Source organism: Eubalaena glacialis, chromosome 7 (assembly GCF_028564815.1).
Source record: "Eubalaena glacialis isolate mEubGla1 chromosome 7, mEubGla1.1.hap2.+ XY, whole genome shotgun sequence".
In the NCBI taxonomy this organism is placed as follows: domain Eukaryota; kingdom Metazoa; phylum Chordata; class Mammalia; order Artiodactyla; family Balaenidae; genus Eubalaena; species Eubalaena glacialis.
Window position 1 is genome coordinate 44,912,786 of NC_083722.1, and position 16,268 is coordinate 44,929,053.

At 40.2% G+C, this 16,268-nt stretch overlaps 1 protein-coding gene across 1 annotated transcript in view; it reads left to right on the forward strand.

Annotated features, from left to right (window-relative positions):
• Positions 1-16,268, forward strand: part of ZNF451 (zinc finger protein 451) — an 84,598-nt gene that overhangs the window by 50,199 nt on the left and 18,131 nt on the right. Inside the window, exons 10-13 of the mRNA XM_061195193.1 lie at positions 2,109-3,715; positions 5,560-5,703; positions 9,919-10,049; positions 10,954-11,140. Of these exons, the coding sequence (XP_061051176.1) occupies positions 2,109-3,715; positions 5,560-5,703; positions 9,919-10,049; positions 10,954-11,140 (2,069 nt within the window). The remainder of the gene's footprint in view (positions 1-2,108; positions 3,716-5,559; positions 5,704-9,918; positions 10,050-10,953; positions 11,141-16,268) is intronic.

The following is a 16,268-nucleotide window of genomic DNA, read 5'->3' on the forward strand; positions in this document are numbered from 1 at the left end:
CAATATATATCTATGAATGATAAGCACTCTTTTTTTTAAAAGAAAAATAACTAATACCATTATCACACTTTAAAAAACTAGTTTTTTAAATATCATCAAACACCTAGTCAGTTATCAAATTTCCCTGATTACTTCATGAAGTTTTTTACATTTGGTTTGTTGGAATCATAATTCAAAGTCTGTACTTTGCATTTAGATGCTCTGTCTCTTAGGTCTTTTTTTCCCATTATTTCTTTAAAATGCATTAAAATTGTATCACACTACTAAGTGATACAATTGCATTTGTTTAAGTAGAACAATTGTTTTCACAAACCTTCAAGTAAAATATGTTCTCAAAAAACAGAGGCAGTGGAGTATAATCACTCTGTATATACTCAGTATAATTATTGATGTTAACAGTCCTGGTTCTGACTTATATTTCATGAGTTCATGTCCTGGTTCTGCCTTTTATTTTTATTCCTAATTTTTTTTATGGAAAATTTCAACTGTATGAAAGTCAGCTGAATAGTATAATGAACCTCTATTTACCCGTCACCCAGTTTTAATAATAATCAACACTGCCATTCTTCTTTTATTTATATATCTGTATGCTCCTTACTGCCCTTAATTATTTTTTACCGTTCTTTGTTTCTGAGATACAATTTCGATTTATTGAAGTATACAAATCTTAACCTTTATGATTTTGACTACTGGATACATCTGTTAACCCACACTTTTACCATCCTGTGTTACCTCTCCATGGAAAGTTCCATTGTTCCCTTCCTGGTCACTTCCCACCCTCTCACCCCCAGGCAGTCTATTCTGATACTTTTTCCACCTTACATTGGTTTTATCTCCTCTAAGACTTTATGTAAATGGAATCATATATAGTATGCACTCTTTTGTTTTTGTCATAATATCTGTAAGATTCATCCATATTGTTTAGTACATTGTTCCTTTTTATTTGTGAGTAGTATTCTATTGTATGAATATAGCACAATTTGTTTATTCATTCTTATGTTGATGGACAGGTTTTAGCTAGTGTGAATAAAGCTGCTGTGTACATTTTATACAAGCCTTTTTATGAACATAGGTTTCATTTCTCTTGGATGAATATCTAGGAGTGGAATTGAGGGATCAAAGAGTAGGTGTGTATTTAATTTTATAAGACACTACTAGACATTTTCCCAAAGCGTTTGCACTGGTGCACATTCCTACCAGCCAGGTGTGAGAGTTCCAGTTCCTCCATATCCTTGCCAAGGTTTGCAGTTGCCAGTCTGTTTCATTTTAGTTGTTCTTTTGAGAGTCTCACTGTGGTTTTAATCTGGATTTCCCTAATGAACAATGATGTTGGACACTTTCTTTAGTATAAAAGCAACCATGGGCATGGCATTTTCCTGACGTAAAATCAGTTCGTTCTAGGTACAGGGTTGTTGAGAGTCTCACTGTAGTGCTCCTCTGTACTGTTTAATTACCGCAGAGAAGTTAATTACTTGCTTGTCTCATGACGTTCCTATCCGTGCATTTGATATAGTTTTTACTTGTCTAAAATTTGTCTGAATTTTAAAAAAATTTTTTGATTCTAGTTTTACCCTTTGGTATATGGATTAGAAACAGATAAAGTGTAGGTAATGGTCAGGTAGATAGAATATTATTATATCATCTGCAACTTTATTTTTTTTAAATTTATTTTATTTATTTTTGGCTCTGTTGGGTCTTCGTTGCTGCACGCAGGCTTTCTCTAGTTGCCGCGAGTGGGGGCTACTCTTCGTTGAGGTGCACAGGCTTCTCATTGCAGTGGCTTCTCTTGTTGCGGAGCACGGGCTCTAGGCACGCGGGCTTCAGTAGTTGTGGCACGCGGGCTCTAGAGCGCAGGCTCAGTAGTTGTGGTGCACGGGCTTAGTTGCTCCGCGGCATGTGGGATCTTCCCAGACCAGGGCTCGAACCCATGTCCCCTGTATTGGCAGGTGGATTCTTAACCACTGTGCCACCAGGGAAGCCCTGCAACTTTATTGAAAAACAATTTTTAGTGCTTATGTATACATTGTTTACTTTATAATTCCTACAATAAAAAGCAGAGATACTATATTTAGAAAATACTTATGAGTTTATTTTTTTGTCCAATTTAGAGTTCGTTGTCGAAACGCTGGTCCTGTAGCTCTAGCTGAGAAGAGCATTGCTCAGGTGGCAGAGAAATTCCTACTGAGAGGTTATTGTCCACATTGCAACCATGTCTTTGTGGATGAAACCAGTACCCGGAATCACAAGCACAATTCAGGACACAAAGTCCGAGTCATTAACTCAATGGAAGAATCAGTCTTACTTTATTGCCACAGCAGTGAAGGGAACAAACCCCATTCTGACTTGCACCTGTTGCAAGATCAGTCAAAATTTTCATCACTTAAAAGAAATATGTCCGTTCGAGAATCTAGCTCACAAGATTGCAGCACTGTTCCAAAAAAGAAGATCAACTTAGGAGATAAAAGCCATGGGGGTATGGTTTGTGTTCAGAAGGAAAAGTCACTTGTTAAAACCTGGTTTTGTGAATGCCAGCAACGCTTCCCAAGTGAAGATGCAGTAGAAAAGCACGTTTTCTCAGCAAACACAATGTGTTATAAGTGTGTGGTCTGTGGGAAGGTGTGTGAAGATTCAGGAGTCATCCGTTTACATATGAGCCGCATTCATGGAGGGGCACATTTAAATAACTTTCTTTTCTGGTGTCGGACGTGCAAAAAGGAGTTGGCAAGGAAAGAGGCTATAATGGCCCATGTGACTGAGTTTCATAATGGACACAGGTATTTTTATGAGACAGATGAGGTAGAAGGTGACACTTTGCCGTCATCCTCTACAACGTTGGTGAATGATCTGACTGCTGATAATCCTTCTTCAACTATTACTATTCTTGATCATTCCCCAGCAACCAGTCCTCCAAGCGGTAAATGGCAATGCCGAATTTGTGAAGATATGTTTGACTCCCAGGAATGTGTAAAACAACACTGTATGTCTTTAGCAAGTCACCAGTTTCATAGGTATAGCTGCGCCCATTGCAAAAAGACTTTTCACAAGATGGAAACACTGTATCGACATTGCCAAGATGAGCATGACAACGAAATAAAGATGAAGTATTTCTGTGGGCTTTGTGATCTGATCTTTAATGTGGAAGAAGCGTTTTTGAGTCATTATAAGGAGCACCACAGCATAGACTATGTATTTGTGTCAGAAAAAACGGAAACTTCCATTAAAACCGAGAGTGATTTTCCGGTTATAGAGACCGGTAACCTGATGACGTGCGGCTGCCGGGAGAGCTACCTCTGCAAAGTCAACAGAAGGGAGGACCATGCTCGCTGTCTGCAGACCCTCCTGGGCCAGGGCCGCCTGTGGTTCCGCTGCGGCGCATGCTCGGCCACGGCGCAGGCCACGGATGACATGCTGGCACACGTGCGCCAGGCGCACGCAGAGCAGGAGGGCGCGGGGGGCGCGCCGCGGTGCCTGATCAAGTGCGGCACCTGCACCAAAGCCTTCCAGGACCCCGAGAGCGCGCAGCAGCACTTCCACGGGAAACACTGCTTCCTGCGGGAGCCCAGCGTGGCCCGCTTCGGGCCTGAGCAGACGAGCCCGTACACGTTTGCTGCCAGTTCCTCCCGTGCAGAGAGAAAGCTGAGACAGGCAGCAAGCTGTCCACAAACTTCAGACCCGGAGAGAGGAGCCGAGACTGACGTGAGCTGTCAGAGTGCAGGTACGGCTCTACAACCCTGACATCCGTACACGTTTCCCGTTTCCGTTTAGAAGCACGCGCATGTGTAGCCACCCTCTTTGCTCCTAGGGAGCCAGTGTTGAAGCCGGGACGTGATGGGCTGATACGTTAGCCAGTTAGTTACCGCGGCGTGCACTTTACCGGGAGGGATCTGTATTCCCGCTGCTTCAGGCAGCCACTCTCTCAACCTAAGGGCACAAGGAATATCTGTTACGCTAAATAATAGGTACTTTAGATAACATTTTCTTTTCTTTTCCAAAAGACATGAGAATTTTGAAAGATGAGGGAAATAGATGGTCTTTCTCAAAGTCAGATTTGAAAGTTATCCTGCACGTTACTGTCATTTAGATTTAAGTTCAATAAAAAGATAAATCAGGTGAATTCTTTTTATTTCTATTTTGACCTTATTCTATAAGTATGAGAAGTTTTAAAGGTCACTTGAGAATTTGTATTTTTTTGTTACCGTCTTCGGAAGCAAAGCTTTTACTTAGAGTTAAAATAGCAATTAGAAGTCGAGTTGTTAAGTGGTAGCAAGAAACCAGGCAGAAAACTGAGGTATGGATCCCTTGTCTGTGCTTACTCTAGGCTTCCCTTCTTCTATGATAAGATTAAGGAAGTCTAGAAGAGTGCAGTGTTTTCATTTTGTTTAGAAGTAAATTGTTTTCTTTAGAGTATAATTTTAAGTGTATATTCTTTTAAAGATTAACTCTTCATAAGTTATACAATGTTGAGTGGAAAAAATGAAGATATGTGAATATTTTGGTTCATAAAATATGTTTATGAACTACTGAGTTTTTATAGGCTTGCTCTGTAGCACATGTAGATCTCAGCATTGCCTTTAGTCACGGCATGTTTTATGTTTTATGTGAGAAATGATTAAATGACATACTATTGATCCATTCAACTCGATGTCAAACAGTGAAACCGTGGTCACACTATTTTATGTTCTGTTGTTTTCCTTTTGCTCTTGTGACTGCTTTTGGGGGATTTGTGTTGGTCTGTGTCTGATAGGAGGTCATTGTCGTATCTATTACTTAGTATTTTAAGAAGAGAGATAAGAAGATGGGTGGTTTGGAAATGGGACGATGGCAGTCTGTTTCTGAGGGAGTCTCTAGTAGGTGGAGTAGAAGCTATCCATTTTAAAAATAGTATAAACATTTAAGGCTTGCATTGCTACCACTCGAAACTGTAAGGCCCTGTCAAGGTGGAAGGTATGAAAGAAGGGAAGAGGAGGGAGGGGAAAAGGAGGGAGAACAAGAGTTGCAGATGGTGGGAGGTGAGAGGCCCTGAGTTGACTGAGGAAGAGGTGTCCTTGGTGGGAGGAGCACCGGGCCCTGTTTTGCACGAGTCACAGGAGCAGCTTGTGGGCTGTCTCGTGTCTGCTCTCGGGTGTGTGAGCACAGAGCCAGAGGGCTGCTGGTGAAGCAGTTTACATTAGGAAAAGAACAAACTCTTGGTGGCGAGAAAGTTCTTAGCAAGTAACCTGAAAGTTTATTTTGATGGATGGTGCAAGTTTTTAGTTATTTAGCCTTAAAACTTGGTCTTCCATATCTTCCAGTACACTAATTTTTTAAAAACTTCCTTTTATAAGTGACTTTTAAAGAAAGCCAGGATCAATGGTACATATTTGTAGAAAGGATAATCATTTCTGAAATATTCAAAATATTTCTTATCTGATATAAATGTATTTTGTCATATACAGGTTTGGATTTCACGACATGGTTTAGATAGAAGTAAATAACATGCAAGATTAATATTAAGTTGACAAATTAAAAAGTTTTTAGCTAATTCTTATCAAATTCATGTCGATGTTTCTCTCTTCTCAGATGAAGAGGTTGTTGAGCTCCCAGACTTGGATTACCTGCGAACCATGACTCACATAGTCTTTGTAGACTTTGATAACTGGTCCAACTTTTTTGGTCATCTACCAGGGAATCTTAACCAAGGAACATTTATTTGGGGCTTTCAAGGTATGGTTAATAAGGAACACATTTGAGACAACCTCCCTTTTTTTCCCGCTTAGAATATGATTTGCTTTAAAAGGACTCCTTTAGAACCTTCCTGAATAGAAGATAGGAACATAATTGGAATTTTGTCACTTTGCATTATAGTTACTCTGCTAGAATATTTTTCTCTTTTCATTTCTCTGCGGTAAATATTCGCTCTATTTGGTGACCCACAGTTTGTGGATCTTTAGATACAGATTGAAAGAGCCTTTATTCAACACCTACAATGCGCCAGATACTGTACTTGGTACTAACGCATGCTTACTGATTGTTATAATTTTCTCCCTTTAAAATATAAGGAAGTAGGCTGAGAAGTTTATTTTTTACAAAGTACAAAAATAATAAATAGTAGAGTTAGCTTTCGAACTTGGGCCTCATGGCTACAGGACTAGTGTGTATTCAACATAACTGCCTCTTCAGTTCATCCTTACTGTTCATAAATGTGCATCTTCACATAAATCTCCCTTCCAAGTACTAACCAGGCCCAACCCTGCTTAGCTTCCGAGATCAGATGAGATCGGGTGCATTCAGGGTGGTATGGCCGTAGTCTAAATCTCTTTACAAACCATTGACCGAACCTGGGAGAGAGACTCCTCTTTGATTAACTGAGGTTTAGTACAGTGAGCCTCTGATGTACAGGCATCCCTAGGAGATAGTGTGGGTTCAGTTCTAGACCACTGCAAGTCACATGAATTTTTTGGTTTTCCAGTGCATATAAAAGTTATGTTTATACTATACTGTGGTCTATTAAGTGAGCAACAACATTATGTCTAAAAGAAGTTTTAATTAAAACATACCTTGGGACTTGCCTGGTGGCACAGTGGTTAAGAATCCGCCTGCCAATGCAGGGAACACAGGTTCAAGCCCTGGTCCAGGAAGATCCCATATGCCGCGGAGCAATTAAGCCCATGTGCCACAACTACTGAGCCTGCACTCTAGAGCCCGCGAACCACAACTGTTGAGCCCGAGTGCCACAACTACTGAAGCCTGCGCCTAGAGCTCATGCTCCGCAACAAGAGAAGCCACTGCAATGAGAAGCCCGCGCACTGCACCAAAGAGTAGCCCCCGCTCACCTCAGCCAGAGAAAGCCCGCACGCAGCAACGAAGACCCATCTCAGCCAAAAAAAAAACACAAAGAAAAAAAACAAAAAAAAACCTTATTGCTAAAAAATGCTAACCATCACCTGAGCCTTCAGTGAGTCGTAATCTTTCTGCTAGGGGAGGGTCTTGCCTCCATGCTGATGGCTGCTGACGGATCAGCCTGGGGGTTGTTGAAGGCTGGGGTGGCTGCAGCAGTTTCTTAAAATAAGACAACAGTGGAGTTTGCTGCATCGGTTGACTCTTCCTTTCATGAACGATTTCTCTGTAGCATGCAATGGTGTTTGATAGCATTTTACCCACAGTAGAACTTCTTTCAGAATTGGAGTCAGTCTTCTCAAACCCTGCTCCTGTGTTATCAGCTAAGCTCATGTAATATTCTAAATCCTTTGTTGTCATTTCAACAATCTTCACAGCATCTTCACCAGGAGTGCGTTCCTTCTCAAGAAACCACTTTCTTTTGGCTCATCCTTAAGAAGCAACTCGTCATCCATTCAAGTTTTATCCTGAGATTGCAGCAATTCAGTCACATCTTCAGGCTCCAGTTCTAATTCTAGTTCTCTTGCTGTTTCCACCACATTTGCAGTTCCTTTGTCTACTGAATTCTTGAACCCCTCAAAGTCATCCATGAGGGTTGGAATCAACTTCTTCCAAACTCCTGTGGATGTTGATATTTTGCCTTCTTCCCATCTTCCCAATCATGAATGTCCTTCATGGCATCTAGAATGGTGAATCCTTTCTAGAAGATTTTCAATTTACTTTGCCCAGATCCATCAGAGGAATCACTATCTATGGCAGCTGTAGCCTTACAAAATTTATGTCTTAAATAATAAGACTTGAAAGTCAAAATTGCTCCTTGATCCATGGGCTACAGAATGACTATTGCATTAGGAGACATAAAAACAAAATGAATCTCATTGTACATCTGCATCAGAGCTCTTGGGTGACTAGGTGCATTGTCAATGAGTAATATTTTGAAAGGATTCTTCTGAGCAGTAGGTCTCAAAAGTAGGCTTAAAATAGTCAAGAAACCATATTATAAACAGGTGTGCTGTCATCCAGGCTTTGTTGTTCCATTTATAGAGCATAAGCAGGGTCAATTTAGCTTAATTCTTTTTCTTTCTTTTTTTAAAAAATAAATTTATTTATTTATTTGTTTATTTATTTTTGGCTGCATCGGGTCTTTGTTGCTGCGTGCAGGCTTTCTCTAGTTGTGGTGAGCAGGGGCTACTCTTCGTTGCAGTGCATGGGCTTCTCATTACAGTGGCTTCTCTTGTTGCAGAGCACAGGCTCTAGGCACACGGGCTTCAGTAGTTGTGGCATGCGGGCTCAGTAGTTGTGGCTCACAGGCTTAGTTGCTCCGCAGCATGTGGGATCTTCCGGACCAGGGATCGAACCCGTGTCCCCTGCATTGGTAGGCGGATTCTTAACCACTGCACCACCAGGGAAGTCCTAGCTTAATTCTTAAGGGCCCTAGGATTTTCAGAATGGTAAATGAGCATTGGCTTCAAGTTAAAGTCACCAGCTGCATTAGCCCCTAACAAGAGAGTCAGCGTGTCCTTTGAAACATTGAAGCCAGGCATTGACTTCTCTCTATCTGTGAAACTGCTAGAGGGCGTCTTCTTCCAATAGAAGGCTGTTTTGTCCACACTGAAAATCTGTTGTTTAGTGCAGCCACCTTCATGAATTATCTTAGGAATTATCTTCTGGACAACTTGCTGCAGCTTCTACATCAGCACTTGCTGGTTCATCTTGCACTTTAATGTCATGGAGATGGCTTCTTTCCTTAAACATCATGAACCAACCTCTGCTAGCTTCAGACTTTGCTTCTGTAGCTTCCTCACCTCTCTCAGTCTTCATAGAATTGAAGGCAGTTAGGGCCTGGCTGTGGATTGGGCTTTGGCTTAAGGGAATGTTGTGGTCGTTTGATTTTCTATCCAGAGACTCAGACTTTCTCCATATCAGCAATAATGTTGTTTCACTTTCTTATCATTCATTTGTTCACTGCAGTAACACTTTTAATTTCCTTCAAGAACTTTTCCTTTGCATTCACAGCTTGGGTAACTTTGTGGTGCAAGAGGCCTAGCTTTCAGCCTGTCTTGGCTTTTGACATGCCTTCCTCACTAAGCTTAATCATTGCTAGCTTTTGATTTTAAAAAACATGAGACTCTTCCTTTCACTTGAACACTTAGAGGCCATTGTAGGGTTATTAATTGGCCTAATTTCAATATTGTGTCTCGGGGAAAAGGGAGGCCGGAAGGGAGGGGAGAAAGACAGGGGAAGGGCCAGTCGGTGTAGCAGTCTGAACACACACAACATTTATCAGTTAAGTTTGCCATCTTGTATGGGCATGGTTCATGGCACCCCCAAACAATTACAATAGTAACATCAAAGATCACCATAACAAATAAAATAATGATGGAAAAGTTTGAAATATTGCGAATATTAACAAAATGTGACACAGTTAACAAATGCTGTTGGAAAAATGACGTCGATGAGCTCCCTCAATGCAAGGTTGCCACAAACCTTCAATTTGTAAAAAACACAGTATCTGCAAAGCACAGTGAAGTAAAGTGCAGTGAAACAAGGTATGCATTCCATGTTTGACAGGAAGCAGCATATAAAGAAGAGGATTAGGATTTAAGATAGAAACATGCTGACCTGGATAAGGTAGTCAGTACAACCTCTTAGTAAGTCCAACTTTCCTGATTGCCCATCATTTTTATTCACTGAGCAGCCTTGACGTATTTGTAAAAAAACCACTAATGCATACATTCACATAGAACAACAGCAGTCAAAGAATTTTCACGCACATTACTTTTGATTCTTCTTAACATCCCTGTGAGTTTTCAGATTAATAGGCAGATTTGGGGAAGTCGGTCTACTTCCCCAAGATTTAAGCAACAACCTGGTGATACCTGCACGAGAACTGCCTTGTTCTGCCTTCTAATCTGGTACTTTTCCTCTAGAAACATTTTTTTCTAGTATTTGTTTTTCCTTATAGAGTTTTCAGTTGTATCTAGTGTTCTGTTCTTTTTCTCTTGTTTGACTCATCATTTATGCCTTTTCTAAACATAATAGGAGGAAACACCAACTGGAAGCCTCCTGTCAACTGTAAGATCTATAATTACCTGAACAGGATTGGATGCTTCTTCCTTCATCCTCGCTGTAGTAAAAGAAAAGATGCTGCTGATTTTGCCATATGTATGCATGTGAGTCATTGTTTTATTCAAAATCGAATGTGAAGCTAGGACCCATTTGGATTTTTTTCCCTCTTGAATCATAATGACACTGTAGATTCCTTTTCAGTGTTGTGCTTTTTGTTTAAAACCTTTTGCATCAGGTTCTACTTATGACTATTGAGGGCAGGAACCCATAGCATGTGTTTACTGCTTCATCCCCAGTTCCAGCAGACTCTCAGCTACTCATAGTAGACCCTCAGCTATTTCTAGAATAAATTATCAGGAGATGACACTTCTTGACGCATGAGGCACTTTCACATTTTAACATCTCGGAAATGGGGGGCCACCATAGCAGTCACTGTTGGCCCAGATGGAATTTGCATTTGCTTCTGTCTCTGCTAGTCACCTGGAGAAACAACCCACCTGAGACCCAGTTTAAATTAAATTCTCTGCTTAAGGGTTTCTGTGTCACACTGATACTCTGCAAACTTGTTGACTGCTGCTTATGTTTTAAACCACAAGATAGTTTCTTTTTCCATCTAGCCAGTGCTAAGATTGAGTTATGCAAATTACTTTGCGTACCTTTTCTCTATGGCAGATTCATTTTTTATTGACCCTCAGGTTGAGTGCGTAGCCCTGTTAGTGTTCCACCTTTATGTGGGGGCCTCCTGTTATACTCCTTTTGGCTTTTTTTTTCTTTCTTTCTTTCTTAGTGGCATATAAAAGAGCTTATCTTATAATTGACAGCACTTTATATTTGATTAAATATGGTATATTTCATTTATGAACGAGATCTTTATATCATACTTTGGTGGGAGCAAGGGAACAAGCTAAATATGCGTTTCTAGGTATGTGTTCATTCTGAAATAGCTGTAACTTGACTGGAAGCTCAGATGCTGATTTTTTTCAACTTGTGCCATTTTTTCCAACTTAGGCTGGCCGTCTGGATGAACAGCTGCCCAAGCAGATTCCTTTCACCATCCTCTCAGGAGATCAAGGTTTTCTGGAGCTAGAGAATCAATTTAAGAAGACTCAGAGGCCAGCACATATACTCAACCCTCACCACTTAGAGGGAGATATGATGTGTGCCTTGTTAAATAGCATATCTGATACCACCAAAGGTATGCAGCTGCAGCCACAGTGCAAACTGCCCAAGAGGAAGAGACTTCACTGCTGAGAGAAGCCAATAAACTGCTGTCCACTAGTGCCCTGCTGCCTGCTCACTAAACTGCCACGCGCTCATGCTTCTATCGTATTTTTTCTCTTATCTCACTTTCACTTTGAGTGTATTAGAAGGAGAATGAATTCATAATATTTTAGAGCCCCTTTTTAATCTAATGGATAAAATTTATATTCATATATTTAAAATATATACTTATGGTTTGAAATATGCTAGTACAGTTTTGCAAAGCTCAGAATCCAGATCTTCATTTCATTTCTAAAATTCTAAATTTATCTTCAGTTTTTCAGAAAGCAAAGTGCTTATAGGAGAAACCAGAAAGCAATAAATGCTAATATGGCAATACCAAAAAATAAAAAAATTAAAATTTAAGAGGTTGACAGTGACAAAATGATGCCCTGAGAGATCTTTATTGCCTTGAAGGGCTAGGCACCCCCTGTCCTACACTCTTCTCTGCCTTTCTGAGATTGTTCAATGAAAGGGCATGCTGATGTCCAATTTCACTAACCAGTATTTAAGAAAGGATGTAATTCTAGGGATCCAGATGGGTTTTTGTTTTGCTTTTGGTTTTGGTTTTTGTAATTTCTGAAATGTGGGTAGGAGAGAATAAAAGAGTAATTTTTAAATATCCTAATAATTTGCAGCCATGAATATGGTTTGAAGGTATTGATGAATGACCTCAATGAAAAACTGACTACTTTTTGGAATTTTTATTATATGCCTTTAAATTGTCCAAGTGTGCTCTCCTCCTAGCTATTTTCTTCTTTCTGCATATATAGAGCCACATTTTGATTGAAGATCTATTCTGAAGAACTTTGCTCTAACCACTCATTGTGTTGGATCAATTCACTTCTGCAAAGTTAGGAACCGTTAAGCTACTGGCACAATTGTGCTCTTTAAAGAAAAATCAGCTGTTTTGCATATTTATGTCATGCTTTAGTACTGAATTTTGTCTTCCTATTCTGTAGTTTCTGTTTTCATTCACTTGCTTTTTCTGTCTGTGGCAGGTTTTTTTCTTTTCTTCCTTTTCTTAAAATTTTTAATTAATTTTTTTTATTGGAGTATAGTTGATTTACAATGTTGTGTTAGTTTCTGCTGTACAACAAAGTAAGTCAGTTATACATATATCCACTCTTTTATTTATTTATTATTTTTAAAATATTTATTTTTTTTGGCTGTGTGGGGTCTTAGGTGTGACGTGTGGGATCTTCATTGCAGCGTACAGGCTTCTCTCTAGTTCTCTAGTTGTGGTGCGTGGGCTTCTCTCTAGTTGTGGCGTGCGGGTTTTCTCTCTCTAGTTGTGGCCCGTGGGCTCCCGGGCACGTGGGCTCTGTAGTTTGTGGCACGTGGGCTCTCTCGTTGAGGTGCGCAAGCTCAGTAGTTGTGGTGTGTGGGCTTAGTTGCCCCGTGACATGTGGAATCTTAGTTCCCCGACCAGGGATTGAACCTGCGTCCCCCACATTGGAAGGCGGATTCTTTACCATTGGACCACTGGGGAAGTCCTTATTCACTCTTTTTAAAATTCTGTTCCCATATAGGTCATTACAGAGTATTGAATGGAGTGCCCTGTGTGTCTGTGGCTTTTTTTAACCTCTTTTTCTCCCATTCTTTTACCATCCCTTCCCCTATCCTTAACAACATCTACTTAATATCTTGAAAAATATTTAAATTTTTACCTTTGCTACCTAGGCCAACTCCCTTTTCTTCCTCCTATGCTGCTGCTCTGGGGAACATTTCTTTTGTAATTTAGAACATGAGACCTGTAATGGATTTGCCTTTCTTTCAACTTTATTTGGAATGAGAGCTGCATGTGAGTAGGTCTGCATGGGTATATTAGGGTTGGAGGTAAAGTATAGGTTATTGTTATATACCGATGTTCTTTTCTGAATGTCTCTTATGCTCTAGCCTTTCTTTTTTTTTTTTGACATATACTTTAATTTCCTTTTTCACTCATCAGTGTCAAACCTCTCTCTATGTCAGAATATAGAATTCTCTAGGTATTTTTTTTTAATCATTCATTTGTAATCAGTGCTCGTTTGAACTTACTGCTCTTTGGGGGCACATGTATACTTTATTCTGAATTTTTGTGAAATACAGAGACCGTGCAGTGCATAAAGAAGGGCATGGTCTTTGATTCGAATACTGACTTTGCTGCTTCTTAGCTGTGCGATTTCAGGCAAGTTACTCAACTTTTTCTGAGTCTTACTTTTCATATCTATAAGGTTGTAAGCATTAGTGATACGTATAGTGTCTAGCATAGCATAGGAAAGAGCATAGGTGCTCAGTAAATAGCAGCTATTATTAATTATTACTACTGTAAAAAGGAAATATGGTTCCTAGCCACTATATATTTTTTTAGTTTTTCTTTACATTTTTTTCATTGTAGTAAAATATACATAAGATTTATCATCTTAACCATTTTGAAGTCTCCAGTTGAGTGGTATTAACTGCATTTACATTGTTGTGCAGCCATCACCGCCATCCATCCCCAGAACTCTTTTCATCTTGCAAAACTGAAACTCCATACCCATTAAACAACAACTCTGCACTCCCCTTCCCCCAGCTCCTGGCAGCCACCATTCTGTCTCCTGTCTATGAATTTGACTACTCTGAGTATGTCGTGTAAGTGAAATCATGCAGCCCTTGTATTTTTGTGACTGGCTTATTTCACTGAGCAAAATGTCGTCAGGTTTCACCCATGTTGTAGCCTATGTCAAAATGCCCTTCCTTTTTAAGGCTGAATAATACTCCATTGTGTGTATATACCCCCTTTTGCTTATCCATTTATCCGTTGATGGACACTTGGGTTGCGTCCATGCTTCAGCTATTGTGAATCATGCTGTTGTGAACATGGGGGTACAGACATCTCTTCGAGATCCTCCTTTCAGTTCTTATGAGTATATACCCAGAAGTGGAATTGCTGGATTATATGGTAATTCTATTTCTAATTTATTCATTCATTCATTCATTCATTCATTCATTCATTTATGGCTGTGTGGGTCTTCGTTGCTGCGCAAGGGCTTTCTCTAATTGCGGCGAGTGGGGGCTACTCTTTGTTGCGGGGCACGGGCTTCTCATTGTGGTGGCTTTTCTTGCTGCAGTGCACGGGCTCTAGGCAGGCTTCAGTAGTTGTGGCACGCAGGCTCAGTAGTTGTGGCTTGTGGGCTCTAGAGTGCAGGCTCAGTAGTTGTGGCTCACGGGCTTAGTTGCTCCGCGGCATGTGGGATCTTCCCAGACCAGGGCTCGAACCCATGTCCCCTGCATTGGCAGGTGGATTCTTAACCACTGCGCCACCAGGGAAGTCCTATTTCTAATTTTTTGAGAAATCTCCATACTAATTTTCCACATGGACTGTACCATTTTACATTCTCACCAGTAGTGCATAAGGGTTCCATTTTCTCTGCATCCTTGCCAACAATTGTTATTTTCTGATTTTTGTTTGTTTTTATAGTAGCCATCCTAATGGGTGCAAAGTGGTATCTCATTTTGTTTTTGATTTCCATTTCCCTAATGGTTAGTGACGTTGAGCATCGTTTCATGTGCTATAGCCACTACATTTTAAAAGTAATGAAAATTATTAAAATTAAATGGCCAAAGAAGTGTAGTCTTTAAGTCACATATTTTATTTAGGTCTGGATTTAAAGATGCTTTTATTTGTTTTTTTTTTTTTTTTATTTTTTTTATTTTTTTAATGCTATCCTTGTCTGCTTACATTCTTTTTATGTATGTATGTATGTATGGCTGTGTTGGGTCTTCGTTTCTGTGCGAGGGCTTTCTTTAGTTGTGGCAAGCGGGGGCCACTCTTCATCGCGGTGCGCGGGCCTCTAACTATCGTGGCCTCTCGTTGCCGAGCACAGGCTCCAGACGCGCAGGCTCAGTAATTGTGGCTCACGGGCCGAGTTGCTCCGCGGCATGTGGGATCTTCCCAGACCAGGGCTCGAACCCGCGTGCCCTGCATTGGCAGGCAGATTCTCAACCACTGCGCCACCAGGGAAGCCCTAAAGATGCTTTTATAACTAAAATTTAAAAAAATGTTATGCTGAATCACAGTATGCTCAGATTCAGTTTAAGACAAATTTTTTTCTTCATGGAAGACTGAAAGGCATCAAATTGCCTGCTAATAAACTTTATAATAAGAAAAATCAAAGAACAGTGACTTTCTTGGGTAACTTTATTCCTTCACCTTTCCTAATAAATGGCTTTGTGAATAGTAGAGTAATAGTCTTTGTTAAGAAATGATATTTAATATGTATTGGGACTGAGAAACATCTCTCAGTGTCCACAAATACTGCAGTTCGTGTTAGGCCTGTAGTGTAGTTTTGGTTACCACGAGAATGCCAGGGTAACTCCTTTCATCTAGCTTAACCCAGTGTCCTAACTTCAGATCTGACAACCAGTTATTTTAAGGTAGTGTGGTTTTGGGGGTAGGCGTCGATGGACCTTTTTGGGAATCTGAAGAAAGCTTTCCAAACCTCTTTCCCCCAAATGGACATGTACAGTAAGTCCCCTACATATGAACCTTCAAGTTGCAAACTTTCAAAGATACAAACGTGCGTTCGCATGTCCAATCATGTAAGTTAGTTCACGTGTCTGGCGTACCTTGTCACATGCGTGCATCCTCTACAAGTGGTTGTGTTTTTGTGTACTTTACTGTACATTACTGTATACAGTAGTACAGTGTCTTTATTTCAAGCCCAGGATGTCCAGAAGCAAGCGTAAAAGCAGCGGTGATGTAGCTGGTACTACTGTACTTTTCAAGGTACTGTATTGTAAGATTAAAAATGCTTTCTTTATTTTTTGTGTTTGTTGTTTATGTATTATTTGTGTGAAAAGTATTATAAACCTATTACAGTACAGTATTATATAGCTGATTGTGTTAGTTGGGTACCTAGGCTAATTTTGTTGGACTTAACGAACACGCTCTCGGAATGGAACTTGTTTGTATGTAGGGGACTTACTGTACATACAATATCACCTACAGCTTCAGGGATCTGTCGTTTCAAGGCTCCTAGTTACCAACCAGCCACCCCACAAACTCTCTTACAAGTAACACACAGTGAGAAGTTCTC